Source organism: Cricetulus griseus, chromosome 8, assembly GCF_003668045.3.
Source record: "Cricetulus griseus strain 17A/GY chromosome 8, alternate assembly CriGri-PICRH-1.0, whole genome shotgun sequence".
Lineage (NCBI taxonomy): Eukaryota > Metazoa > Chordata > Mammalia > Rodentia > Cricetidae > Cricetulus > Cricetulus griseus.
In genome coordinates, this window is record NC_048601.1 from 28,615,219 (window position 1) to 28,639,961 (window position 24,743).

The window sequence follows — 24,743 nt, forward strand, 5'->3', positions numbered from 1 at the left end:
CTCTGCTCTGGAGCCTCCAGGCATTTGGCTTGCTGGCGTTACTCCACTGGTGCCTCCTTCAGCATGCAGGAGGGAAGCCTGTCTGTCATATGACAGGCACAAGGAGTAAAGGGAGACCCCGAGGATGAGTAAGACAGAGCTACAGTTTTGTCAGAACATATCCCGATGAGTTATCCAACATGGCAAATATAGAAAAGCACACAAGCTCTCCCACGGCCTGGTGCACAGGTTCTAAACACAAAAGCATCTGAATTCCAGGTGAGTTAAGAGTTACGCTAACCAAGTGCCTCAGTTTCCAACCGCAGGCAAAGGGGCCCCAGTGAAATTTCCAGACACAACTGCAACTGTCTGGCTTCCTTTGTGGAGAAGCCCCACATCATCATGAGAGGGCTCTTAGAAGGGAGGTTTTATAGCAACTATCTTGGAGCAGTGACCGTGAGGAAGAACCAAGAAACTAGATGTTATTTGTATTAATTAGAGTATAATTCTACTCCAATGAAGCCCAGGGAGAGAAATGGGGGTACTAGTGAAAAATGTTCTTTTATCCTATCTTAACATCAAACCGGAAATTGAATTTGGCATTTGGTCTAAACACAATAATGATTACAGAGTCCCGGATTTCTCGAGTGTGGAGAAAGTGGGGATGAAAGGAAACAGTGAAGGGCAGGTGCTGGCTGCCATTCCTTCCTCACTAAGAATTCTGAGTAACCCTATGTCTACGCCACATCACTGTCTGAGCAGGATGAGGTGAGAGCTGAATGCCCTCAAGAAGAGTTCTAACCTGTGGTGTTTCTGCTTTCCATAAGCTTTTCTCTTTGCTACCTTCAGTAGACTCGGGAGCTTCCTCGTTCTTTAGAGAAACAGGCCGATCTTTTTTCAGTGCTCCCTTTTTTTCTGGTACCTTCAAAAGAAAAAAAAAAAACAGCAAAGTCTAAAATGTATCTTCAAAATTTTAAACAATAATGAAAAGAGGAGCTTGGCCTCTGGATTTTGAAAGTCCATTCACAAATGAGGGTTAACCATCTCATCAGCAGCATTTCAGAGATAGCAACCTAAGCTCTGTGACTTTTCTAGGACTCAGATGCAGTTCAGTGGCAGAAGGATGGCCTGGCAGGCATGCACAGATCTTGACGGGAAAGAAAAAAGACTGTGACTTACACAGGAGTTTTTCAGCAATAGAAAGGGAAAAATTATACAAAACCTAATACAGCAGGGGAAAAATACATATAAGCTAAAACTCAGATTTAAAAGTTTGCATCTGAAAGGCACAGAAATGTAGTCTGGATTCTGTGCAAAGATCTGTCAATAAACTCTTTAAAAAAATCAAATAAGTGTGACTCGGGATCAGTTAGTGTTATGAGCTGGAAGCTACATCCTACATACATACCACTCCATACATCATCTGACATCGCTTACTAGAAAGCCTTACAATCCTCTGCTAATTTCCTTTCATCTGTAACCAACATTGGTTTCCTATCTTCCCCAAGCCTGAGAGTAAAAAGCTGGTACCACAGGCTGAGTCTTGGCAGAGCTGAAAAGGTCATAATCTTCATCATCTCCAAACAGGCTCCCATCAAGTGGCACTGACACCTGAAAGAGATGACACTCAGATAACTATCCAAAAGTAAAGCAACGTACCTACAGCTGGGAGCCACATGATCCCTAACACAGTGGGAATCAGCAGGAACTAACCCTGGTTTTTTTGGTGCCAGCAAAAAGATCAACATCCGGGTCATTGTCCTTTTGTAGCTTGTGGCTGAAAAGCAGCTCTTCATCCTGGAAGACGCCTGTGCTCTTGGGGCGTCCATCAGTTTTGAGACCCTGGGCAAAAGACAAGATCAAAAATGAGTAATAAAAGGTGTCCCCTGGAAAAAGTATGACCACAGCCTATGTGCTCATCAGCAGGTTAAAGACACTTACACAACAGAATACTAGACAGCTACCCAAAGCAGTGGTGGGTAAATGAATTATCAAAAATAGTGGTGAATAAATTTATAAATATGGATAACATATGCACAATCTTTCAACCTTCATGTAGTACCTAAACTTTTTATTACCTCCACCCCACCCCACCCCCACCAAAACAATAACCCAACCCTAATCCATTAGCTCCATAATGACTGAAGAAGCAGTACTCTGGGGGTAAAGCCAAACCACACTGAGTTCTCCATTTCATTTCTGAAAGGAAGAACAATGTAGAAATTACTATGAACAATTTATTTGGCTTGGTGTTAAAGCAGGAGGGCTGGGGAGATGGCTCAGTAGGTAAAGTGATTGCAGCACAAGCATGAGGACCTGGATCCCACCATCCCACCACCCACGTAAAAAACATGGGCTTGGTGATACACATCTATAGCCCCTGTACTGGGGGCAGGACAGAGGGGTGAAGAGCAAGGAAGAACTGAGATCCAGCTGTGAGGCATTTTCTCAACTAGTGATTAATGGAGGAAGGCCCAGCCCATTGTGGGTGGTGCTACCCCTGGGCAGGTGGCGCTGGGTTCTATAAGAAAGCAGGCTGAGCAAGCCATGGGAAGCAAGCCAGTAGGCAGTATCCCTCCATGGCCTCTGTATCAGTTCCTGCCTCCAGGATCCTGCCCTGTTTGAGTTCCTATCCTGACTTCCTTCAGTGATGAATAGCAATGCTGAAATGTAAGCCAAATAAACCCTTTCCTCTCCAACTTGCTCTTTGGAGTTTCGTCACAATAGAAACCCTAAGACACTAGGTTTTATAATTTGTTAAGATAAGAGTCAATGATTTTTTTTCAGCAAGTTCACAGTTGTGAAGCCATCACAATCTAAAAATCGTCATGTGATCTCACCCAACCCTCAATAAAAGCCAGACAATCAGTGGTCATGTATGCTGAATGTCCACCCTTTCCTCTCAATCCCAGACTCTCTCTTCCCGTGTGTAGTGTACACATAATCACACATCTGTGGGGAGAAGCCAAGGTTAAGATCATGGGTCCTCTTCAGTCACTCTCCACCTTCTACAAGACAGGATCTCTCACTAAACCTGGAACCACAATTTGACAAGACAGAGTGGCCAGCATGTAAAGGATACTGTTCTCCCCTTCCACCGTCACGTGTTCTGAAGACAGAACCCAGGTCCTCAGAACTGTGCTGCAAGCTTACCTGTTCTCAATAAGCCCCTCACTGGCCCCTGGACTACAGTTTTATATGTGTAAGTCTTGCAATGCTTTCAATAAGTATTCCTAAGAACTTTGACTTTTTGTTGATGCTGTAAATGGAATTTCTTAATTTTAAGATAAGACTATATAAAACTATATATATTGACACACTAATTTTTTTTTAATTTTTTCAATTTCATACTAGCCCTAGTTCTCCCTCCCTCCCCTTCTCCCACCCCCTCACTTCCCCGGACCCTGTCCCAACCCCACCCAGACCTCTGTGGGGGGTAAGACCTCTCTTGGGGAGTTAACAAAGTCTGGCATACCCAATTGAGGCAAGGCCCTCCCCCTGTATTAAGGCCAAGCAAGGTATTCCACCATAGGGAATGGGCTCCACAAAGCCCATTCATGTATCCAAGGTAAGTCCTTGTCCCACTGTCAGCTCCCCGCCCCCACTGCAATATATCAAGCCACATAACAGTCACCTACATGCAGAGGACTTGGTTCAGTTCCATCCCCAGCTGTCAGTGCATAGTCCATGAGTGCCCACTAGCTCAGGTCAGCTGTCTCTGATTTTCCTAATCATGATCTTGACCCTGATATACTGATTTTCTATTCTGCCAATGTTGCTTAGATACTCTGTAGTTTTTAGACTTCCTGTTATCTGACATGGACAGCTTCTAACCTGGCTCACCGAGAGCGACGAGTACAAGGCTGACTAGAATGTCAAGAGGGGGTATCCCTGTCTTAAGTCTCAGGGGAAAGCTCTCTGTCTTCAGCCTACGAATGTCAACTGACCAAACTGAGGGCACTTCCTTCTACATTTAATTTCATAAGCAATCTTGTTTTTGCTTTTTTAATCATGAAAGGGCTTGGACTGTTTCAAATACCCTTTCTGTGTCTATCAAGATGACAATGTGCTTTCCATCCTGTAATTAATACAATATATTACATGGACTGATTTTCATATAGCCAATCAACTACCCTTGCATCCCTAAGAGAAATCCCACTTCTGCTGGGTTTTCCTCTTATTTTTCTAAACTAGGTTTAGTAGGACTGTGTTGAGCATTTTACCATCTACTTTCAGAAAATATCAGTCTGTAGTTTTTAAGATCTATCTGATCTTGTGCTGGGGAGATGGCTCTGTAGTTAAGAGCACTGGGTGCTGTTCCAGACAACCCAGGTTGGATTCCCAGCACCCACATGGCAGCTCACAACCATTTGTACCTCCAGTTCCAGATGGTCTGATGCCCTCTTTTAGCTTCTGTGGGCACCAGACACATCTGTGATGCACAGCATACAAGCAGGCAAAACACTCATATACACAAAATAAAATTTTAAAAACAATGTATCTGTCTAGTTTGAATTCAATAGCAGTCTCACAGAACAAGGTTACTATGTTCAACAGTGAAATCATTGGAATTTGTGCTGTTTGTCTTTCTAGGTCTGGGTTACCTCACTCAGTGTATTATCCAGTTTCATCCACTTCATGCAAAGTTTATCATTTCATTTTTTGTTACTACTGAATGGTATCCTTTGCATATATGTACCACATTTTTATTATTCAGTCATGAGCTGAGAAACATTTGGGTTGTTTCCCTTTCTTGGCTTTAGTGAATAGAGCAACAATGACCATGGCTGAGCAAGTTATTTGTGGAGTAGGATGTCAAGTCCTTGGATGTATACCAAGGAGTGGTATAGCTGAGTCACATGACAGATCTCCTTTTAGTGTTTTGAAAATTCTCCACACTGATTTCCAGAGTAGCTGCACCAATTTGCAGTCCCACCAAGAGTGACGCGGGTTCCACTTCCTATATATGCTCTAGCATTTGTTGTTAGTTGTTTTCTTCATCTTGACCATTCTGACTGGGGTGAGATGAATTTTGAAAGTAGTGAGAGAAATACAGAGGGGGGGGGAGTGAAGAATGAGGAAGGAGAGTAAATAACACTAAGGGTGTTTGAAAAAACCATAGGGAAATGCAGTATTTTATAAGGTTACTAAAAATACGTATTTATGTGTGTATTCATGTTTATATGTATGTATATAGTTTATAGGGAGTTACACACATAGGGTGACAATGCTCCCTGCAAAGGCCATAAACTAACAAAACCATCAGTTCCAAGCATAGGAAACTTCCCTTCACATTGTTCCAAAAGACACCCCAAATAATATAGGTTATTGCCTTGTCCTCAATTGCCTCCCAGAACTTGGAAGTAAGAAAGATACTGCAGACACAGGACTTGGAGGAACTGAGCTAGATATGACTTAGAAGCTTCCTTCCCTGATGACTACCACTCACAACTATTGGGAGGTGCATGACTAACTACCTCTACCACTATTGGAAGGTGCATGACTAACTACCTCTCACAACTATTCTGCCAAGGGAGAAAAATCAATCAGTAGTCCTGACTATGGGTAGAGCCAAAACTCAGCAACAGGGACAGCCCAGTAAGACCTCCCTAGTGATATAATAGTGGTACTCTTATTCTGGCTGTAACCAACAGCTGTCTAATTGGACTTAAGGCAGACTCAATAGGAGGAAATGCATGCCTAGGATTGTAAACCTAGCCTAACACCTGTGGTTAGAGAAGCCATAGGCTCTAGAGGAGAACCACGACTGACATTTTCCTAAACTAATACAATTTCTAACTATATTCTAAATTATCCTTGTGCCCATGGATGTGTAACTCTTTGTGCAGCAGAAACCATCACAGAAATCCAAAACCCATGGCAGAGAAGCAACTACAAGGGAACCCATATGGCCTGCAAAAACTAATTCAGTTTTATATAGCTCTTTAAAGAAAAGGTTTGCTGAAACCTGATAAACTGATAAAAGGCCCTTCTACCACTAATATGTCTCAAACTGAATGCTAGCATAACTGAAGTACAGACATCTGCCCTAAATCCCCTTTGCTACTGCTTACTCTTATAATTAGCCAACTCTTTCAAGAGCAACAAAGTCTGGACATCTCAGAAGAAGCAAGTGAGATTCTAATTCCCATCTAACCTGAGGGACTTAAGGGGCAAGCCACTGATGTGATTGGGAACCAGCATCTGACAGGAGAGAATCATCAACACTTGTACTGAAAAGCATGATTTCCTCGGCGAGGTCCGTTTGAAAGGGAATGCCTTCATCTCCTCTAGGCTCTTCTTTGCTCACCTTTTCTGCATCATTCTTCGACACATGGGTGTTGCTTTGATCTTCCACTTTATCCTCTTCCTCATCAAACAAACTAAGGACGGTTTTGGTTCTACCCTTGGTTCCTTTGTCCAATGGAGATGAAGAAAATAAATCAGAAGGTCCAGCTGCTTCCTGATCAGATGCATTCAAAAGTCCTTCCTACAAACAGAAATAAGGAAAAAATTAATAACTAGAAATTAAAATTCAACATGGGCCTCACAAGCTTGCCAGTAATTCATTAACTGACACATTAACATGGCTCAGTGCAACACAGCTTATCACAATTACTATTGTGTGACAAGACAATACAGTCACCAAGAAGCTTGTAAGACAACCCACAGTTAAAGATGATTTTTACAATCATGTTAAGCCAGAGGCCCCTCTTCCTTCTACGAAGTGAAAGGGTAGTTATAACCCTGATGTACACAAGTTGCTTATTTACTAGAAAGAATTTCTAAATAATGTCAATATAGAAAGAATTTCTAAATAATATCAATAAATATCAATCATAAGAAATGGATCCTAATTCCTAGTTTTAATACGTCAGTCCTAGAGGGAAACTTAACCTGCAAAATCACACACTCAAATTGTAGCCTTACATGATTCATCTACAAACAACAATTTCTAACATGACATTAAAAGTACAACATTAATCCCATAGTATCACAACTTAGGCAAGACACTACTGGTGGAAACAATAACTATTTTATGTATCGCCAAGAAAGAAAAATTATTTCCAATTAAACACATTATTGACTGTACAGTGCATCCTATCTTTCAAAGTAGAAAAGCATGTTTCATTAGAGACATGATACTATATAAAGTAATGCCTACTTTGTGAAAGACAATATGCTAAGTGCTTATAGTAAAAAAGAAAAAAAATCTAATCCTCAAGGAGTTTACACTGAACTGAGGGACAGGGCAACATAACAGTTTGAGTCAAGGGTAGAATGGGCTGTGACAGGGTAATTCAGGTCCACATGCAGCTCCTAGGATGGAAGACAGAGTGACTTGGGTACATATGAGTCAATCACTGTAGGCCATGGGAGAAACTAAACTGAGCAGCTGGACCTGCAGAGTAGAGAACGAGGTACACAGAGTACAGAGAAAATGGGGAACACCTCAGACCCAAAGCAACTGTTGACATAAATCTCAGTCACAGCCAGCAGCCATGAGCAATAACCTTCAGAACAGAAAGTTATTGTTTAGAGGAAAACCCATTTCACATTGCTCGGATTTAGTCAGGTAAAAGTATGGCAATCTAACTTCATGAAAGTGACATCAGCACTCAGAGGTGAGAACTATAGAACCAAGGAAAACAGGAACATCAGAGAAAAGCAAACAGAGAAGATATATAGGGCAAGTCAGCATGGAAAACGAGATGAGGAAAACCACTCTGCAGAGATGGAAAATGCACTGTTACCCAACATGACACTAAAGGAAAAGAGGAGATTTTCATTTCACTATGTACAGGAATTCAGCTGTAGAGTGAAGGTTATCGAGAATTCCCTGAAAAGCAAGAGCACAGGCCATTTTTTTTTTTTAACCACACTGTTTTCTAATCTCCCTTCCAACATGTTTACTTATGCAAAAGCATTTTCAGTGTTGGGAAACGTAGGAGAGTGTATGTGTTACAAATGGACTGGAAAACCAAAGATGCAGCTTACCTTCTCCGTCACTTTAGCCACATCAGCCTCTTTGCCATTACCAACCTTCACATCCACAGATTTCACACGGGATGGTACCTCATTCTCCTCCTCATCACTGAACAATGACGGCACCTTAGAGATGCTCTCTTTTTTCTACCGAGAGAAGAGAAGATGGCATCCACAGTGATTAAAAAAATTACCCCTGAATAGCATGGTGATGTATAAAGCTAGCCAAAACCAGTCCAGGAATAAGCGAAGTACAATGCAGGAAGGGCAGATAGGATAGTAACTGTGGCCCCAATATGGAAGACATAACAGATAGGGTTCCTTCAGACTTATGATCACAGCACTGCAGACTTTTGTTACTGCCACCAGAACAATGACTAGTCTCTCTCCTCTTACACTTCACCTGTATAACAACACTCAGTAGTTGCTATTCCAAATCTATGCTCTTTGCACTAAGCCATAGTAACCAGTCAACCCATTGTGCCCTTCTCCGAGTCTGCAGCTCCTCTCTTCTTGCCATCCTTAATGCCAAATCTCACATTGCCACTCCCTGGGTTCCTCGGAAGACTGTCTTCATGTTCACAGCAAGACCCAGATGCAAATGTTCACCTAAGGGTTCTCTGTTCTCTTCAGTATCAGTTGCTTGTCTGAATAACCAGAATATTTCACTCTTTACCTTGTCCTTACTCTTTATTCCTTATCTACCTGTCCACTTATCTGAAAGCACCATACACTAAATGACCAGGCATAGCATCTTACACAAAGTAGTTGCTCAAGTTTGCAAGACCTTCAGCTCAGCACATCAATTCATTCTTTGGAAGGCAAGGGGTGTAGAGAGCATGAAACTGAGGTTATGTGACCAACCTGCAGTAACCCACAGCTGACAAGCTATGAGGAAGCAATGGGAAGGCTGACGTGGGAAACAATGAAAGGGCCACACTACCATAATTGAAAACATTACAAATGAAATTTGGGGTAAGAGGATTTTTACTTATCAGGAAGAGATCCTTAAAACAAACAAACAAACAAATGATTTCAACTTGAAAACAAAGAAGATGGAAGTTCACAAAGAATGCAGAAACCCTGTCTCAAAAAACCACACACACACACACACACACACACACACACACACACACACACACACACACAGCAGAAGACAACAGACAATACTTAAGTGATTAAAGGGGGAAAAAGTAGAATACATTAGACTGTTACAATTTAAAAATGAAGTGCCCCCAAAGGCTCAGGTATGGAGCTTGGTCCCAGCCAGTGGTGCTATTTGAGGAAGTTCTGGCAACTTCAGGATATAGGGTGTTGCTGGAAGAAGGTCACTAAGAATGTGTCCTTGGGAACTAAGTCTTACCTTCCCACATCCTGTCCCTCTAGCTGGGTCCTGTCCGCCATGGATGGGATAGCCTCAATTACCATGATGTTCTGCCTTGACACAGGTCCAGCAGCAACAGAACCAAGGACTATGGACTGACCCTCTGAAATCATGAGCCAAAATGGGCCTTTCTTCCTCTATGTTAAGTGTGTTGTCACAGCAACTCCAGGGTCTGGTTTTCAGTCTGACAAGTGGCATCTCTACTCACATAACACAATCTCTCAGGTATTTTATGGGTGTAGAAAAATTACTACCATTGTTGCAGGAGGAACAGATGCAGGAGGAAAGCCAAACAGAGAGCTTCCGCTATCATCATCATCTTCAAAGAGGAGGGACGTTCTCTGAGTCTTCTTTTGGCTATATGAACAAACATAAGATCAAATTCAGGAGGAATGCTATTTAAAAACAAAAGTACTCTTCTTTTGTGGCCACATCCACAAGAACTAACCTCCCACCATTTGTTGACTTTGTACAGTTGGTGACTTGAAAAACCTTTAGATAGACTTCAGTCTTACAGGCAGCATGTCTGCACACCTAAAGCCACACCCATAGGATGTGACCATCACCACAAGTTCACTGGCAAAGCAAGATGCCGCTGCATCTGCCTGTCAGAAGAGCCTGAGGCAGAAGAGCCCAGAGAGCTGCCCATGAAGCTTGTCAGTCACTTTCTACACGATGCAGCTGCACTAGCTCTTAGGACTGACGGGCACACTGCACTCCTGGCAACCAAGCACAGAATTTTCCATTAGCACCTTCTCCAATAGGCAATGAACTAAGAGTTGTGATGCCTACTTCCAGCATGGCCAGGAAGGCAGCTGAGCCACAGACCACAGAGCCAGAGTCAGCTTTTGCCATGTAAACCTCTTCTCTCCTTTCTACTTCCTTGATTCAGAGTAGCTTTATTGGGATATGATTTACATAATAAAATTACTCCCTTTACAATGCACATTTCAAGAATCTTTAACATATTGAGAGTTGAACACCATCACCACAGTCTAACATTTTCATTACCTCAAAAAGGAACCCCATACCCATTAGCAGTTAGCTCTCAATTGCCGTCTCCCCTCAACCTCTGGAAACCACCAACCTACTTTCTCTCTCTAGGTTGATCCATTCTGGACATTTTATATAAATAGAATGATTCAATCTATGATCACATGTGGCTGACTTCTTCAATTAATGTATTTTCTAGGTCACTTCATGCCCTATTATGTATCAGCACTTTATTCCTTTTGGTGAATAATAATAGGCCATTGTGTGGCTTCACATTTTATTTATCCATTCATCACCTGATGGACATTTAGGTTGCTTCTGCTTTCTGGATATTTATGGATCAATGCTACAACAGACATTCTTGTACACATTTTTATCTGAGCACATTTTCATTTGTCTTAGTTGTATACCATAGACCTAATTATTTGATCACATGGCAACTCAGGCTTAACATTCAGAAGAAACACCAAAATCACTTTTCCAGAGCAACTGTACCATTCCATAGCCATTCACATCTTTACCTATACAAAATCCTTTTTGCGATCTGATCAAATCTGTGAATTACTTTCTACACACAACACTAAGACCTAAGATGGAGTGTGTTTCAGGTCATCAGGTTCACAGCAATGTGTGTGGTAGGGCACTCGTGTACAGAGCATGCTCAACTACAGTGGATACAGAGGGGCAGGTAAAGGCAGAGCCATGCCCCTGCTCTAAGCCCCAAGTTCTTCTTTTCCTCAAGACTGGATTACAGAAGGCTCTATAAAGAGGACTTACACCGACCCTTGACACAAGGTAGTCTGTAAAAGCAGGAAGACTATCCCAGGAAAGAACAATACGAGTGGAAATAAGAGAAGGAAGCATTTCTCCACACTATGATGAAGGCTGCCCATGTGCCAGCTACCTCACAAAGATTTCACAACACCAGTGCATGATTATCTCAACAGACCTGTGGAAGATGAAAAATCTGAGGCAAGAGAAGTTAGGGAACTTGGTCCAACGTTATTCAGACAAGAACTGTAGAGTCCGAGTTTAAAATTTTACTAGGATTTCAGACATTCTCTACTCTGAGCCAGAGCCAACAGATTTACCTGGTGCCAAGTATTAGGAGCCTAAAAGCAGAAAGAATAATGTCTGATGAGATGTAACTATTTAGAGATACCTGAAGTACTTTATTAATCCATTTATGAAGACTACCACATAATGTATGGTATTTCCCCATTCAATGAACTACCTGTTTATCCTACCACAGGTTAGCTGAGCTTCAAGTAATCATTTACAAGTCTCCAGAGGAAAAGAGTTAAATGCAGGAGTCACTCTGAATACACAGCTATCCAGGCAGCACAGACAGCCCAGCCCATGTCACTCTCCACAAGCCACCAGCTTCACTTCAGACAATCACCTAGACCAGAAGGTGTGGTCAGCACCTGCGGGCAGTCTACTAGTAATGGCATGGTTTTCAACACTCATGATTTCTATCAAAGTAATAAACTTTTAAGTAATCTTCTTTAACCCTAAAATGTGTGTGTGGGGGGGATAAGCTATAACAATCTCATTCTTAAACCCTTAAGAGGAAAAACTGTTTCAAAGTTAAGAAAATGTCAGAGGAAACAATCAAGGCAAACGTTCCCACTGAAAAGCAAGGGCAGCCCTATCCATGTATGTGTGAAAATGAGACATCAGCCACTGGCAAGAGAAACACTGTCTCACACACTAAACCTCTCTCTGCAATTATAAAGCTCTCACCTGTCCTTCGCAATTGCAAACAGATCAGCTTCATCATCGTCCTCCTCAAATAGGTTGGTCTTTTTCACAGCCTTCACTTCTTGGCCTTGGATGGTCCCTGAGTCCCACAGTTCTCCTTTGGACTTCCTGTCAGTTGCTAACTTGGTATGTGAATCAGTAATATTCCACTGGTCCTTAAAACATAAAACATGCATTAAAAATCTACAGGGCAGTGCTGACAGAATGGCTAGGTGGGCAAAAGCACTTGCTACATAAGCATGAAGACCTGAGTTCAAATCCCCAGATCCTATGTTTAAAAGACCCGCATGTTGCCAGCACTGGAGGGGTGGGGAGCAGAGACAGGTGGATCCCAGGCTAGTCAAACCACACATGGACAAGAGCAAGTCCCACCCCCTCCACTAGACACACACATATATACACACACAAATACATCACACACATACACATACACACTCAAGGTACTGAAGCACAGCTTCAATATATGTCTCTTTTTGGTAGAGACATATTATCTAATGACCAATTTAGATATAGAACATGACAGGTAAAATAAAATTTTATCTGTTAAATTAAGTTACAGTCAAACTAAGAATCAAGCACACTAAAAGAAATCAAGCGTACTTGGGTCCTGGACTACACAGACTTTCTCATTCATGCCTCCTCCATGTAGGTTCCAATTTCTCTCTGCTCTGGTTCCACCTTGTGTAAAGACAAAATAACTTGTCTATTTTAAAGATCCAAAATTAATTATACTGGGGATAAACAAAAACGTAAAAAAGTAAAAAGTCAACTTTTGAAGGGGATGTTTCAAGTAAAATCCTAAAGCAGAAAAGGGGGTCAGCAGGACAGGGAAGGGGCACGAGAAGGTGATGGGGAGTGATGCTCAAATACATATATACACATATGAAAACTATAATTTATAAATAAAGGCTTACAATTGAAAACTGCTCCTCTAAGCAGCCATGTTCAGCAATGATTACAGAGCTTTAAAAAAAATTACAGTGAGGAGACCACACCTACAAGTAATAATCCTAAAGTCCCCAGATGACCCCAGGAGGAGCCAAGCAGGGAATCCTAGAACCCTGTTCACCATCATCCTGTTTTTTGTTTTTTTGATTTTTTTTGCTCATCAGCTTTGGCTAGGCTTGCTCTTTTCCTGACACCACTACAATGGGAAGAATTCCACAAGGCAAATGATTACGAACAATGAGAAAAGAAAAGAATGAGGGCTGAGTAGTTGGTTTGGGGAGGGGAGATAAGAGCACTGCTAAGTAAGTATGAGGACCTGAGTTCAAATCCCCACCACCCACATTAAAAAACATTGGGCCTTGTCACGCATAGGCCAGCAGGAGGATATGGACACATGAGGATTACCAGTGTCTGCCAGCCATCAGCCTAGCTCTGGTTCAGTGAGAGACTGTCTCAGAGAATAAGGAGAAGAGTGATAGAACGGTACACCCGGCATCCTTTGCTGGCTTCTGGGAAGGCTCATCTGTACACAAGTACTGCAAATATGTACTATACGCACACATACAAACAAACACAAACACAGAGGTGGGGGACGGGTAGTCTATAATAAATATGGACATTTGAGCAGAAAACACAAATTAAGTCATTTAAGTTGCTTTCAATAAACACTACTAACATCCCTATAATGAAAGAGCAAACATTATTAAATAGGAATATCTTCCTTTTTAATGGCTTAAATATCTTTCTTTTGAGAAAGGGGTCCCAAATAGCCCAGGCTGGACTTAAATCACTATGTAGCTGGGGATAACTTTGAACTTCAGCTCCTACCTCCATCTCTCAAATACCAGGAATATAGACAGTACCTGGGGGTTGAACCAAGGTTTTCTAATACATTAGGTGTGCTGGCTAGTTTTGTGTCAACCTGACACAGCTAGAGTCATTTTTGAAGAAAGAACCTCAACTGGGAGGGCAGAGCTCACTGTAGGTGGTGCCACCCCTTGGGTGGTGACCCAGGGTGCTATAAGAAAGCAGGCTGAGTGAACCATGAGGAGCAAGTGAGTACGCTGTACACCTCCACGGCCTCCACTTCAGTTCTTGCCTCCAGGTTCCTACTTTGAGTTCCGCCCCTGAATGCCCTCAGTGATGGACTTTTGCATTGAAAGATAAGCTAAAATAAATCCTTTTCTCCCCAAGTTGCTTTTGGTTATGGGGTTTGAGCACATCAATAGAAACCCTGATTACTTTACCTCTGGGCTACAACTCTGCCAGCTCTTTTAACAGCTTGTGATTTATTATTATTATTTTCCTGTGCTGGACATAGAATTGGGGTCTTGCTCATGTTGGATATGTACTGCACAACTAAGTTACATCCCTAGTGTCAGACAGACCTTTTACACTCAGGGCGTTGTTTTATTATATTGATGACTTCTCATCCTTCTAAGATAAAATGTAAATCTAAATTTCGTTTATATTTATGGTCTTCTGCTCAGCTAAATTTGAATAATGATTAAGCTATTGTCGAATTCACTGATCTGTATCCAAATCACAAATGTAAACATCCACTGTCCTACAGAAAAGGAGTTGGCTCCTAGCCTGCATAGCTGTAATTCTAGCTTAATGACACAAAGGAGTCCTTAACAAGATAATACGAATTACCCTCCAAGCATGGCACCTTGGCAATGAAAACGGCAGAGGCATCAAATCTCTTTATCCTTCTCCTTGCTCCTTCCCCTAATAGCAGAACAAAAAGGAACACCCCAAATCTCTACTGTGAAGCAGAACTAACAGTATCCTTCCCTGTACCTGGGGCAAAGACATCTCCATTTCTGGAGACACAAAGAAAAACCTGGATGAGCAGACCTTGCTAAACCCCTCAGCTTACCACTGTAGACCAGACTCTTCAATCCCAGCATGCTTCTCCCCAGTTCTTCGTTCTCTACGATACTTAGCAACTAACACACCACAGGCTCCTTATCACCTAAATTGTACCTGAAATGTGAATGTTTTTAGTTCTCTATCTCTTGTTCCATAGTTTCAGCCATGAACCTTGTGGTGGAAGCCATATTAACTCCATTTTGAAAGTATTAATTTTTAACACATTACAGAATTGTTTTTCTTTAAAAGATAGAATCTTATAAACACCATCTTTTGGTGACCAAGCTCCAGTGAGTACAGACCAGAATGCTTAGGACAGCTCTGACTCTTTCTGCATTCCCATCAAAACCTCATGTGTGGGCAAACCTTAACCTACCTCCTCATCGCTGCTGAACAACAAGGCAGATGCTTTCTTTTTGGGCTGTTCTGAAGGTTTTGGTTTCTCTTGACTCTGGGGTTGCTGAGATGAAACCTGCTTCTTAGCTGGTGCACTCCCAAAAAGATTATCCTAAAAGGACAAATGAAATATACATGAAACCCAAGTAAGCCATTCTCCCATGAGGAGCAGAGCACATGTCTGGGGAAAACAATCACAAAATACCTGCACATCTCAGTCTACAACCTCTTCGAATTACAACCCCTATCCACAGACGGAAAACAAGATTATCACGGAATTCTTCTAATTAAAAAAAATCCTTTTTAAACTATTATTGTGTGTGTGCATGTATACACAGGAGTATGCAAGTTGGGGGCAGTGTATGTGTATAGGTCAGAAGACAACTTTCAGGAGTTACCACAGGACCTGACCGGGGCTTAAGAGAGCAACACCAACAAAGGAAAGTCAAGATGGCAGAAACACCAGGTGCCCTTTGCAGTCCACCTGTGAGCATGAGAGCTTTGGCAGCAGCCAACAATCATGCATCTCTTTCTAAAAATTAGAAACTGAATTAATGGCTAAAAAGAGGTTTTACAGCTAAGAAAGTTGAAAAAAGAAGAAATTATTTCCAATTAATTTATAATACAGAATACACAGGTATGGAATAGTATACTAAATAAAATCCCTGTCATTCTAAGGACACTCAATGGTATTTATAATTTTTTCTTTCTTTTTTTTTTTTTTTTTTTTTTTTTTGGTTTGTCAAGACAGGGTTTCTCTGTGTAGCTTTGGAGCCTATCCTGGCACTCGCTCTGTAGACCGGGCTGGCCTCGAACTCACAGATATCTGCCTGCCTCTGCCTCCTGAGTGCTGAGATTAAAGGTGTGCACCGCCAGCCCCCAGCAGTATTTATAAATTCCTATCCAGTCAAACACTCTAAAACTATCAAATATGAAGGGAGTGTGGCGATGTGTGCCTGTGATCACTGGATTCATGAACCCAGACAGCAGGAGTATAAATTTGAAGCTAGCCTGGGCTACATGGTCAGTTAAAGAACAGTCTGGACTACCTATGAGATCCTGCCACCATTCCCAGGCACAACAGAAATGCTATTGCATACCCACTTTTATTAAGGTAATTAAATAAAACCATCATCGGGCCCAAGTGTGGTTTATGATACAAAACTCTTAACAGGATATATTATGGCAGTGGACAATCCTGAGCCGAAGACCAACAAAGGAGGTCTGTAAGTAAAGCCTGGTAAAGCAAAAAGGAGTCAGAAGCTGGGTCCAGTGGGATGTTAGTGACAACAGCTTTCATTCGCCATGAATTTCTGTCCTGTACCAACCACGGTGCAATGATGTGACATTAGTTATTTCAGTGACTATAATGAACCTAGTGACCTTTAACCCATAGAAGATGGAGATGTTAAGGTATCTGCACAAATTCTGGGTTTACAATGATGGAGCTCAGTATGGAACCACAGTACATGGAGCAACCACTGCACAATACTACATACATAAGGGCTCCAATTTAAAACCTCTACTTCTCATTACCACTCCACTCTCTATACCCTGAGTGAACAAGAAATGTAAACCTAACATATGGCTGCCTCCTCGTTACTACTGCCACTGCAGCCAATATAGTCTCACATATCATTGGTATAAGAGACCCATTCTCTCTAAAGTTATTTATCAAAAGAGCATAAAAAATAAAAAAACTATTTGGCTTTCCCGAATAAATGAGTCAAGATCTTAATGACTTCCTAATTGTATTACTAGAAAAACCTGGGGGCCCACCAATGCAACCAGACATTGGTAACCTAGGAGCTTCTCCATCACACTTTTCTACTATACACCACTCTGGCTAATGTAAAGCCAACAAAACCAAATTCCTATTGTTCTAGGTTAATCATTTGGTGCTGCAATAACAACATTTACCTCTTCATCTTCATCACCAAAAAGGGAGCCTGATGTGGGGAGCTGGCTGGACAGAAGGGATGCACTTTTTGACTTACTTGAATTTTGAGAAGAAAACAAATCCTGTTGAATCAAAATCAAGCTACTGGTTAGCAGGGTCTATCAGCTCTAACATCCAGTCAGTACAGTAGACTACAACACAATGACTTTGTGTGTTTAAATTTGGGACCACAGTGTCTGCCATTGTGGGCACAAGGAGCAAGGGAATGCCACAGGATATTTCAGGTAGTCTCTTTGGAGCATTTAGGGCAACCATATTTGCACCTGAAGGATGTCAGGCTGGAAGACATTTCCCAGTCAGTTTATCGTGCAAACAAAAGGCTTCCATTGTCTAAAGTTATCAATATCAAAAAGCATAAAAATCCTACCACAAAACAGGCTAGATTCTCCAAGTGCTAGACCTGCGACTGTACTATTGTTAAGATCTCTCTCCCCAGAAACTATCTTGCATCTTTTAAATAAATACAAACTAAATTCCTACATTAAAAGGTTTATGCTGGGAAGATAACTCATTGGTAGAGCATGTCCCTAAAGTGTCTACTATTCTACTTGAACTATAACTATGAAAGGCTGCAAAAGATCTGCCAAGTTATGAATTGTCCTCAAAATTTAATGGACTGTCAGCTTAAACCACAAGGAATACTCTGAAAACTGAGCTACATGAGCTAGAAACATAAACTAGGACAACTGTCCCCAGGGCAGAGGAACCTCAATACAAGAGCCAGATAATTAAAGAAAACAAGAACATTTTCCATGACCTCTTTGGATGCTATCTTTCATTACACAATCAATGTCTACCGCTCATCAACAAACTTAATGAGGCCACTGACCTAGACAGAAGAATTCTTAGCACACTGGTTAGCATCTAGCTCTATGAGTCACACTGGTTTGTAACAGAGAAGAGGCTCCAGTGTTCTATAGCCCTTTTGCATTTTATACACGGTCAAATGGGCTGGATGTTTTAAGAATATGAGAGTAATTCAACCAAAGAACAAAGAACAGATTTCTGCATTTTAATTTTGGACCTTCCTCGTGGGTAGGGAGAAAAACACACTTGTTACCTCAAACGTGCCCTCCCCTCAAAATTTAGTAAGGCAAACTTCCTGTCCATTCTTGAGACACAGATACACACACACACACACACACACACACACACACACACACACACACACACACAAAATCATTCCTTCCAGTTTAATATTTTATGTCCTAGACTGCCTTATGTTATTTCTCTTTGCCTAGAATTCTAACAATATTCAATAAAAAAAAAAAAAACCACTTATTCTAAAGCCTTGAGAATAGGTTTTAAAATAAGCCTCATGTTTATTAAACTCTACCATCAAGAACTCCAATTGGGAGACTGAAAATATAACTCAGTGATAGAGTGCTTGCCTAACATGTACAAGACCCTGGGTTCAATGCCCAGTACGTCTTTCACTCACACGCACGCACGCACGCACGCACGCACGCACGTGCACACACGTTCAATGAAATTTGTATCCTGCTTCTAATCCCAGGACTGTTGCAGCCATACAAAAGAAAAAGCATTGACCTCTGTGATAAATGATCTTGGCTGTTATTTGACACACCAAGAGAGACAGATCTTCAATTGAGTAACTTCATCAGACATATTTGTGGGGTATTTTCTTAAATGCTAATTAATGTAGGAGGGCCCAGCCCACTGTGGGCAGTGCCATCCCTATGCAGGTGGTCTTGGGCTATATAAGGAAACTGGCTGAGTACAAGCAGGAGAGGGGAAGCCAATAAGCAGCATTGCTCGTTGGTCTCTGTTCCAGGTTCCTGTTCAAGGTCCGGCCTTGGCTTTCCTCAATAATGGACAACCTGTAATATGAAATAAACCCTTTCCTCCCCAAGTTGCTTTTGATCAGTGTTTTTTCACAGCTAAGAGGAGCTAACTAGGACAACTTCCAAGACTAGGATAAAAAGGCAGCACAGCTGCTATCTGACACTCTCAGGATCTGAATCACCAGAAAGGCCTTGCTCTTGAATTTGCCATGCTTAGAGAACCACCACATAGGGATGGAAGCCCAAGCTACTTGAACCTTCCTACCCACAATCCGTCATCTGTCACCAGCAGTGAAAAGCAAAAGCTGTGCTGAATATTCCCACTAGTAAGTCACACTGCCATTAAAGGGAGCAGCAGGCTGATTTCTCACAATATCAAAATTGTGAACCAACAAACAGTCTTAAAGTTAAGCACGTTAAAGGAAATGCAACGGATGCAAAACCAAAAGTTAAAGGTTATATATATCTATCTTTCTGAAGATCACGCATTTTCAAGAAAATACAGGGCCTTATATGTGCCAGACATTTTATAACACTGAATTCTATTCCTAGCCCAAGAGATTATTTTTAAACTAAGAACAAGTATTTAATAGAAAGTCTTAAACCTCTGCTGACAGACTAATCAGAAAGTTATTAATGTTTTATCCTACAGATGACCCCCAGAAGTAAGAAAAGAATTCCATACCTCAGAGTCCTCTTCATCTGAGAACAAGCCTTTTTGAGTCTTTGTTTCTGACACTAGCTTCGGGTTTTTGCTGGAAGGTAAGGTGATCTAGTTGGATTCCCACCAAAAAAAAGAATGAAAAAATAGACTATCAGCAAGTAAGACACATGGAAAACAGCCCATTCATTCATTCATTCACTCATTCATTCATTCAGGAAATGTCTCCAGTCTCTACTATGAGAGGACACCAAACTAAGGGACTAAACATGCCTTGGACCTTCATTTATATAATGTTCATACAAAGATTTTATACAGAAGTACCAGGACAAAGAATTTAAACACTAGTATAAGTTAACAACAGAGAAGAGAAGACACATTCTCACTAGAAAATCAGTTTCTTGGATTTGACAAGGCCCCAGAACAGTAAGATGGTACAGGGCACATCTCATGTGCATGGGAACATGTACTCTGTCAGCAGGGCACAAAGGGGACAGACAAAAGGGAAAGCTAGTTGAAGGACCAAGATGATTTTGAATGCTGGCATTCTGGTAGCTGTGAGGGCAAAACAAGGATGTGAAAAAATGAGGCATATATGCTGGCTACTCTTGGTTGTCAACTTCACTACACCTGGAATTAACTGAAACACAAGTAGCAGTGCATCCCTATGAGGGATTGCTTTCCTAATTAAATCATTTGAAATGGGAAGACCTACTTTTAATCTGGATCTTTTGAAGATACACCACCAATCCAGACCTTTTGAGGTAGGAAGATTCACCTTTAATCTGGGACACACCTTCTATTGGCAGCCTATATAAAGGATATGGAAGAAGGAAGCTTTCTCTCTCTTTGCCTGCTTGCCCTTGCTCTCACTGGCAAATCCATTCCTTCACTGGCATTAGAGCCTACTTCTTTGGGATTCTGGCATATATTGAAGACCAGCTGAGACATCTAAAACATAATGACTATAAATTACTTACAAATAGTTCTGAAAAAAAGTATGTTTACACAAGTTTCAGACACTTATCTGGCAAATCCTCATTATACGTGAATCTGGTTAGCAGTTATTTGGAGTTTATGTTCAAAGTTCTTAATATAAATGTGGTTGCTATTCTTGACTGTCAACTTGGCACATTTGGGAAGTAGGAACTACACTGAAGAACTGCTTCCATCAAATTGGCCTGTAGGCATGTCTGTCATTTTCTTGATAGCTAATTGAGGTAGAAGTGCCCAGCCTACTGTGGGCAGTGCCAGCTCTGGGCAGGTGGGCTTGGCCATGTAAGAAAGGTAGCTGAGTAAATCAGTGAAAGCAAGTAAGTTAGTGGCATTCCTCCACGGCCTGGTTTCCTCCCCTAAGGATGGACTGTATCCTCTGAGCCAAATAAACCTCTTTCTCCCTAAATTGCTTTGGTCAGTGTTTATCACAGCAACAGAAAGTAAGGCAATAAAAACAAAAGAGAACTCTACATCCCTCTGAGATCCAGATAAATTGCTATTGTAAGATGCTCAGGCCAATATCCCAGGATATGTTCCTACTCACCGTTTTATCTGCCCGTGTTGTATTTTCATCTGCCTGACTCACAGAAGCCACTGGCAAAGGTGCTGGTTTTTCTCTGAACAGATCTCCTTCCTCATCATCAAAGATAATGGAGGTGGACTTGACTTTGTCTTAAAAAGAAACCATAGCATAAAATTACCCAAGCATCAAAATCTAACTGCAAAATTCACAGGAAAAAAAAATTTGTCAACCATGTTCATAGCAGCATTATTTGTAATAGCCAGAAACTGGAAGCAACCTAGATGCCCCTCAACCGAAGAATGGATAGAGAAAATGTGGTACATTTACACAATGGAGTACTACTCAGCAGAAAAAAACAATGGAATCTTGAAATTTGCAGGAAAATGGATGGAACTCAAGAAACCATTCTGAGCGAGGTAACCCAATCACAAAAAGACAAACATGATATGTACTCACTCATATGTGGACCTGCTTTATGATACATAGTAGTGACCATGCTTTATCAGAGCTGTTTTTAATGATGTTGCTCAGAATGGTTTCCTCCCAGATGATGATTGAGAAGCTAATTTAAAAAAAAATGGTGCCAAGTACCACAAGAGTAACAGAACTGTGCTGTTTTCTGGGATTTTGTTTTTACTTTTTTGTTGTTGTTTGCTTTGTTTTTGTTTTTTGTTTTTTGTTTTTTGTTTTTTGTTAAATGGAGTGTGCTGGATGTCTCTACAATTTTGTTCAAATGACTGCAGAACCTGGAAAAGCTGTTGCTGCTATTGATGTATAACATATTGCCATTATATATATATATATATATATATATATATATATATATATATATATTTGAAACTCAAATATGTGATGAATCCAAGGTGTTTCAGTGAGTGCTCACCTGTGCATGCAAATTTGATTTCATCTTTAGTAAGTAGTAAAGTTATATGCTTGCCAAAAAAAATAAAATAAAATAAGTGACACACTGGAAGACAAATGTCACACAATTTCAATTTTATGTGTAACCTAGAAATGATGAACTTATGGGAACAGAGAGCAGAATTGTGAATTGTGGCTATTAAACTTCAATGTGGGTCTTTTAACAATGGGGAAACAATTGGTTTAAGGATATAAAACTGCAGTTGGACAAGAGGCATGGACTCTGTGATGTCTTGAGGTCTACTGAGAGCATGATAAATATGGTTGACAACAATATGCTATATTTTAAAAGCTGTGAGAGAGTATACTTTAAGGGTTCTCAAAACAAAAATGATATGTGTGATATAACATGTTAATTGGTTTAATTTATCCATGCCATTGTGAACATACTATATTATGTATCATAATTGTGTATGACTTTATTTATGAGCTAAATAAATGAATGGAAAAAAATTTGCTCCCAAAGAAAATATGAAATGCATCTTATTTCTTCATCACTTACACAGAAATGCAAAGTAAATGGAACCACCTTCTTCCTTTAGTATTGTTCCTTTTCATTTTCCCTGGAATTTCGAGAACTGAGCAGGGAGAGCTATGAGCCAGTTACGTGCTTTGCTGATGAACTACTTTCCCTAGTTCTATCTCCCTGGTACTCAAAGCAAGACAGACATTAACCATCTGAATGACACCCTTACCCAAAAAGAAGCTTCCTATACTATGTGCATCTAAGATGCGATTAAAAAGCAAAGATCACTTTAAAGGGTCAAAGGGTGAATAGTTCTAGGGAAGAGATGTGAATGTTAACTCCTGTTTTTATTAAAAACCGAACTATACAGAAATAAATGAAAGCAATTGCTGGAATTCCCCTTATCTTCACCTGCCCAGCCACACAAGACTGACAGAAGAGTTTGATATACATGCTTCTAAATCTCCTACTACTTCGTGTACTAATGTCAGCTATTCACAAGACTAAATTTTAAATAATCTGAACAAAATGTCCTGCCATTTGTGTTTTCCATTTAATGTACAGAGGACATGTTCCCAAGTAAAAAAGTAAATACCAGATCCATCCATCCATCCATCCTTTTAATTATTTGTTTTTGCATGTATGTGTGCTCATGTATTTATTCATTTATGTGTTCACATATGCTCATGTATGGGGTATATTCATTTATATGTTTGCATGTGTGTATGCTCACAAATGGGGGATTTTTTTTTTTTTTTTTTTTTTTTTGGTTTTTTGAGACAGGGTTTCTCTGTGTAGCTTTGGAGCCTGTCCTGGCACTCGCTCTGGAGACCAGGCTGGCCTTGATCCGCTGATTCACAGGGATCCGCCTGCCTCTGCCTCCCAAGTGCTGGAATTAAAGGCGTGCACCACCAATGCCCGGCTGGGGATATTTATTTATGTGTTCGTGTGGAGGTACACTTAAGTATGGAGTGGGAGTGTGTATCTGTTCGTGTACAGAGAGGTCAGAAGGTACCAGTACCTTTTCCTTCAAGGCGGGGTCTTTTCCTGAACTTGGGTCTTGTGTTTTCTCTATGGAAGCCTGCAAACCTTAGTAATCCTATCTCCGCCCCTTTAGAACTGGAGTTACAGGCACGTACTTGATTCCAGGCTTGTTACATGGGTGCTGGGATCAGCAGTCTGGTCCCCAAGACTTTGTAGCCAGTACTCGTAACTTCTGATCCATCTCTCCAGCCCCTCATTCTTGCCAACAATCTCTCCAGCCCCTCATTCTTGCCAACAATTTTGCAAAGATCCAATAAACAAAAAGACCACAGTTTTCCTGGCTCAGGAAAACCTGAGTGGTTCCCTACATTTTGTTCCCCAAGAACAGCCATGTGTCAGTGAGTAAGGCATGGTTTCAGGGAGTTTCGGAAATGTTTGCTAAGGTGTCAAGAGACCGTCAAAGCTGAAGAAGACACTTCTTCATTCACTGATTGCCATTTATGTCTGTCCACTGAGCTCACTGCACAGCTCTCCAGTTTTCTAAAACCATTATCATGTTCCCTCACATTTCTGCTTCTGTCTGTGTACTCTGCCCTCAACCCTGGAAAGTTACTCCAGGCATCATGCTCTGACATATTCTGGTTGTATCTTTCCCTGATGCCATCTTCTCCTTTGTCCAAGTGCTGAAATTGTGTGCACCTTGGGATCTACCCTTCTCTTCCTGCAAATTCAATCTTAGAGCTGGTGCTGTGATCCAGAGGATCTTAGAAATTCAGGCCCACCCTAGACCTACTCAGCCTTACAGAGACACATCTGCGCATTAAAACACAAAGGACTTATGGGAAAGAATTCATCATGGACTTCAGAGGAGGGAAGAGTACTAAGCAGACAACAGGCCAAAAATGCCATGGGGGGACAAGGCTAAGGATAACCTGAACTGTGGCAGGAAATAGAGCAGATAGGGATTAAGCAACCAACATGCAATGTTCTGCTCAAGTAATTACCCAGAGCTGCTAGGAGGAAGTACAACTAAACTCCTGTCTGAATTTTGAAAGGCAGAAGCAGAGACTTTGAGAAAAGAATACTAGAGGAGAAGAATTTT

At 41.1% G+C, this 24,743-nt stretch overlaps 1 protein-coding gene across 1 annotated transcript in view; it reads right to left on the reverse strand.

Moving 5' to 3' along the window:
* Washc2 (family with sequence similarity 21, member C) overlaps positions 1–24,743 on the reverse strand; it is a 53,759-nt gene that overhangs the window by 6,878 nt on the left and 22,138 nt on the right. The window contains 11 exon segments of the mRNA NM_001244293.1: positions 782–901; positions 1,510–1,590; positions 1,693–1,821; positions 6,290–6,469; positions 7,978–8,112; positions 9,604–9,706; positions 12,089–12,261; positions 15,306–15,437; positions 17,246–17,347; positions 19,776–19,862; positions 21,292–21,419. Coding sequence (NP_001231222.1) covers positions 782–901; positions 1,510–1,590; positions 1,693–1,821; positions 6,290–6,469; positions 7,978–8,112; positions 9,604–9,706; positions 12,089–12,261; positions 15,306–15,437; positions 17,246–17,347; positions 19,776–19,862; positions 21,292–21,419 — 1,370 coding nt within the window.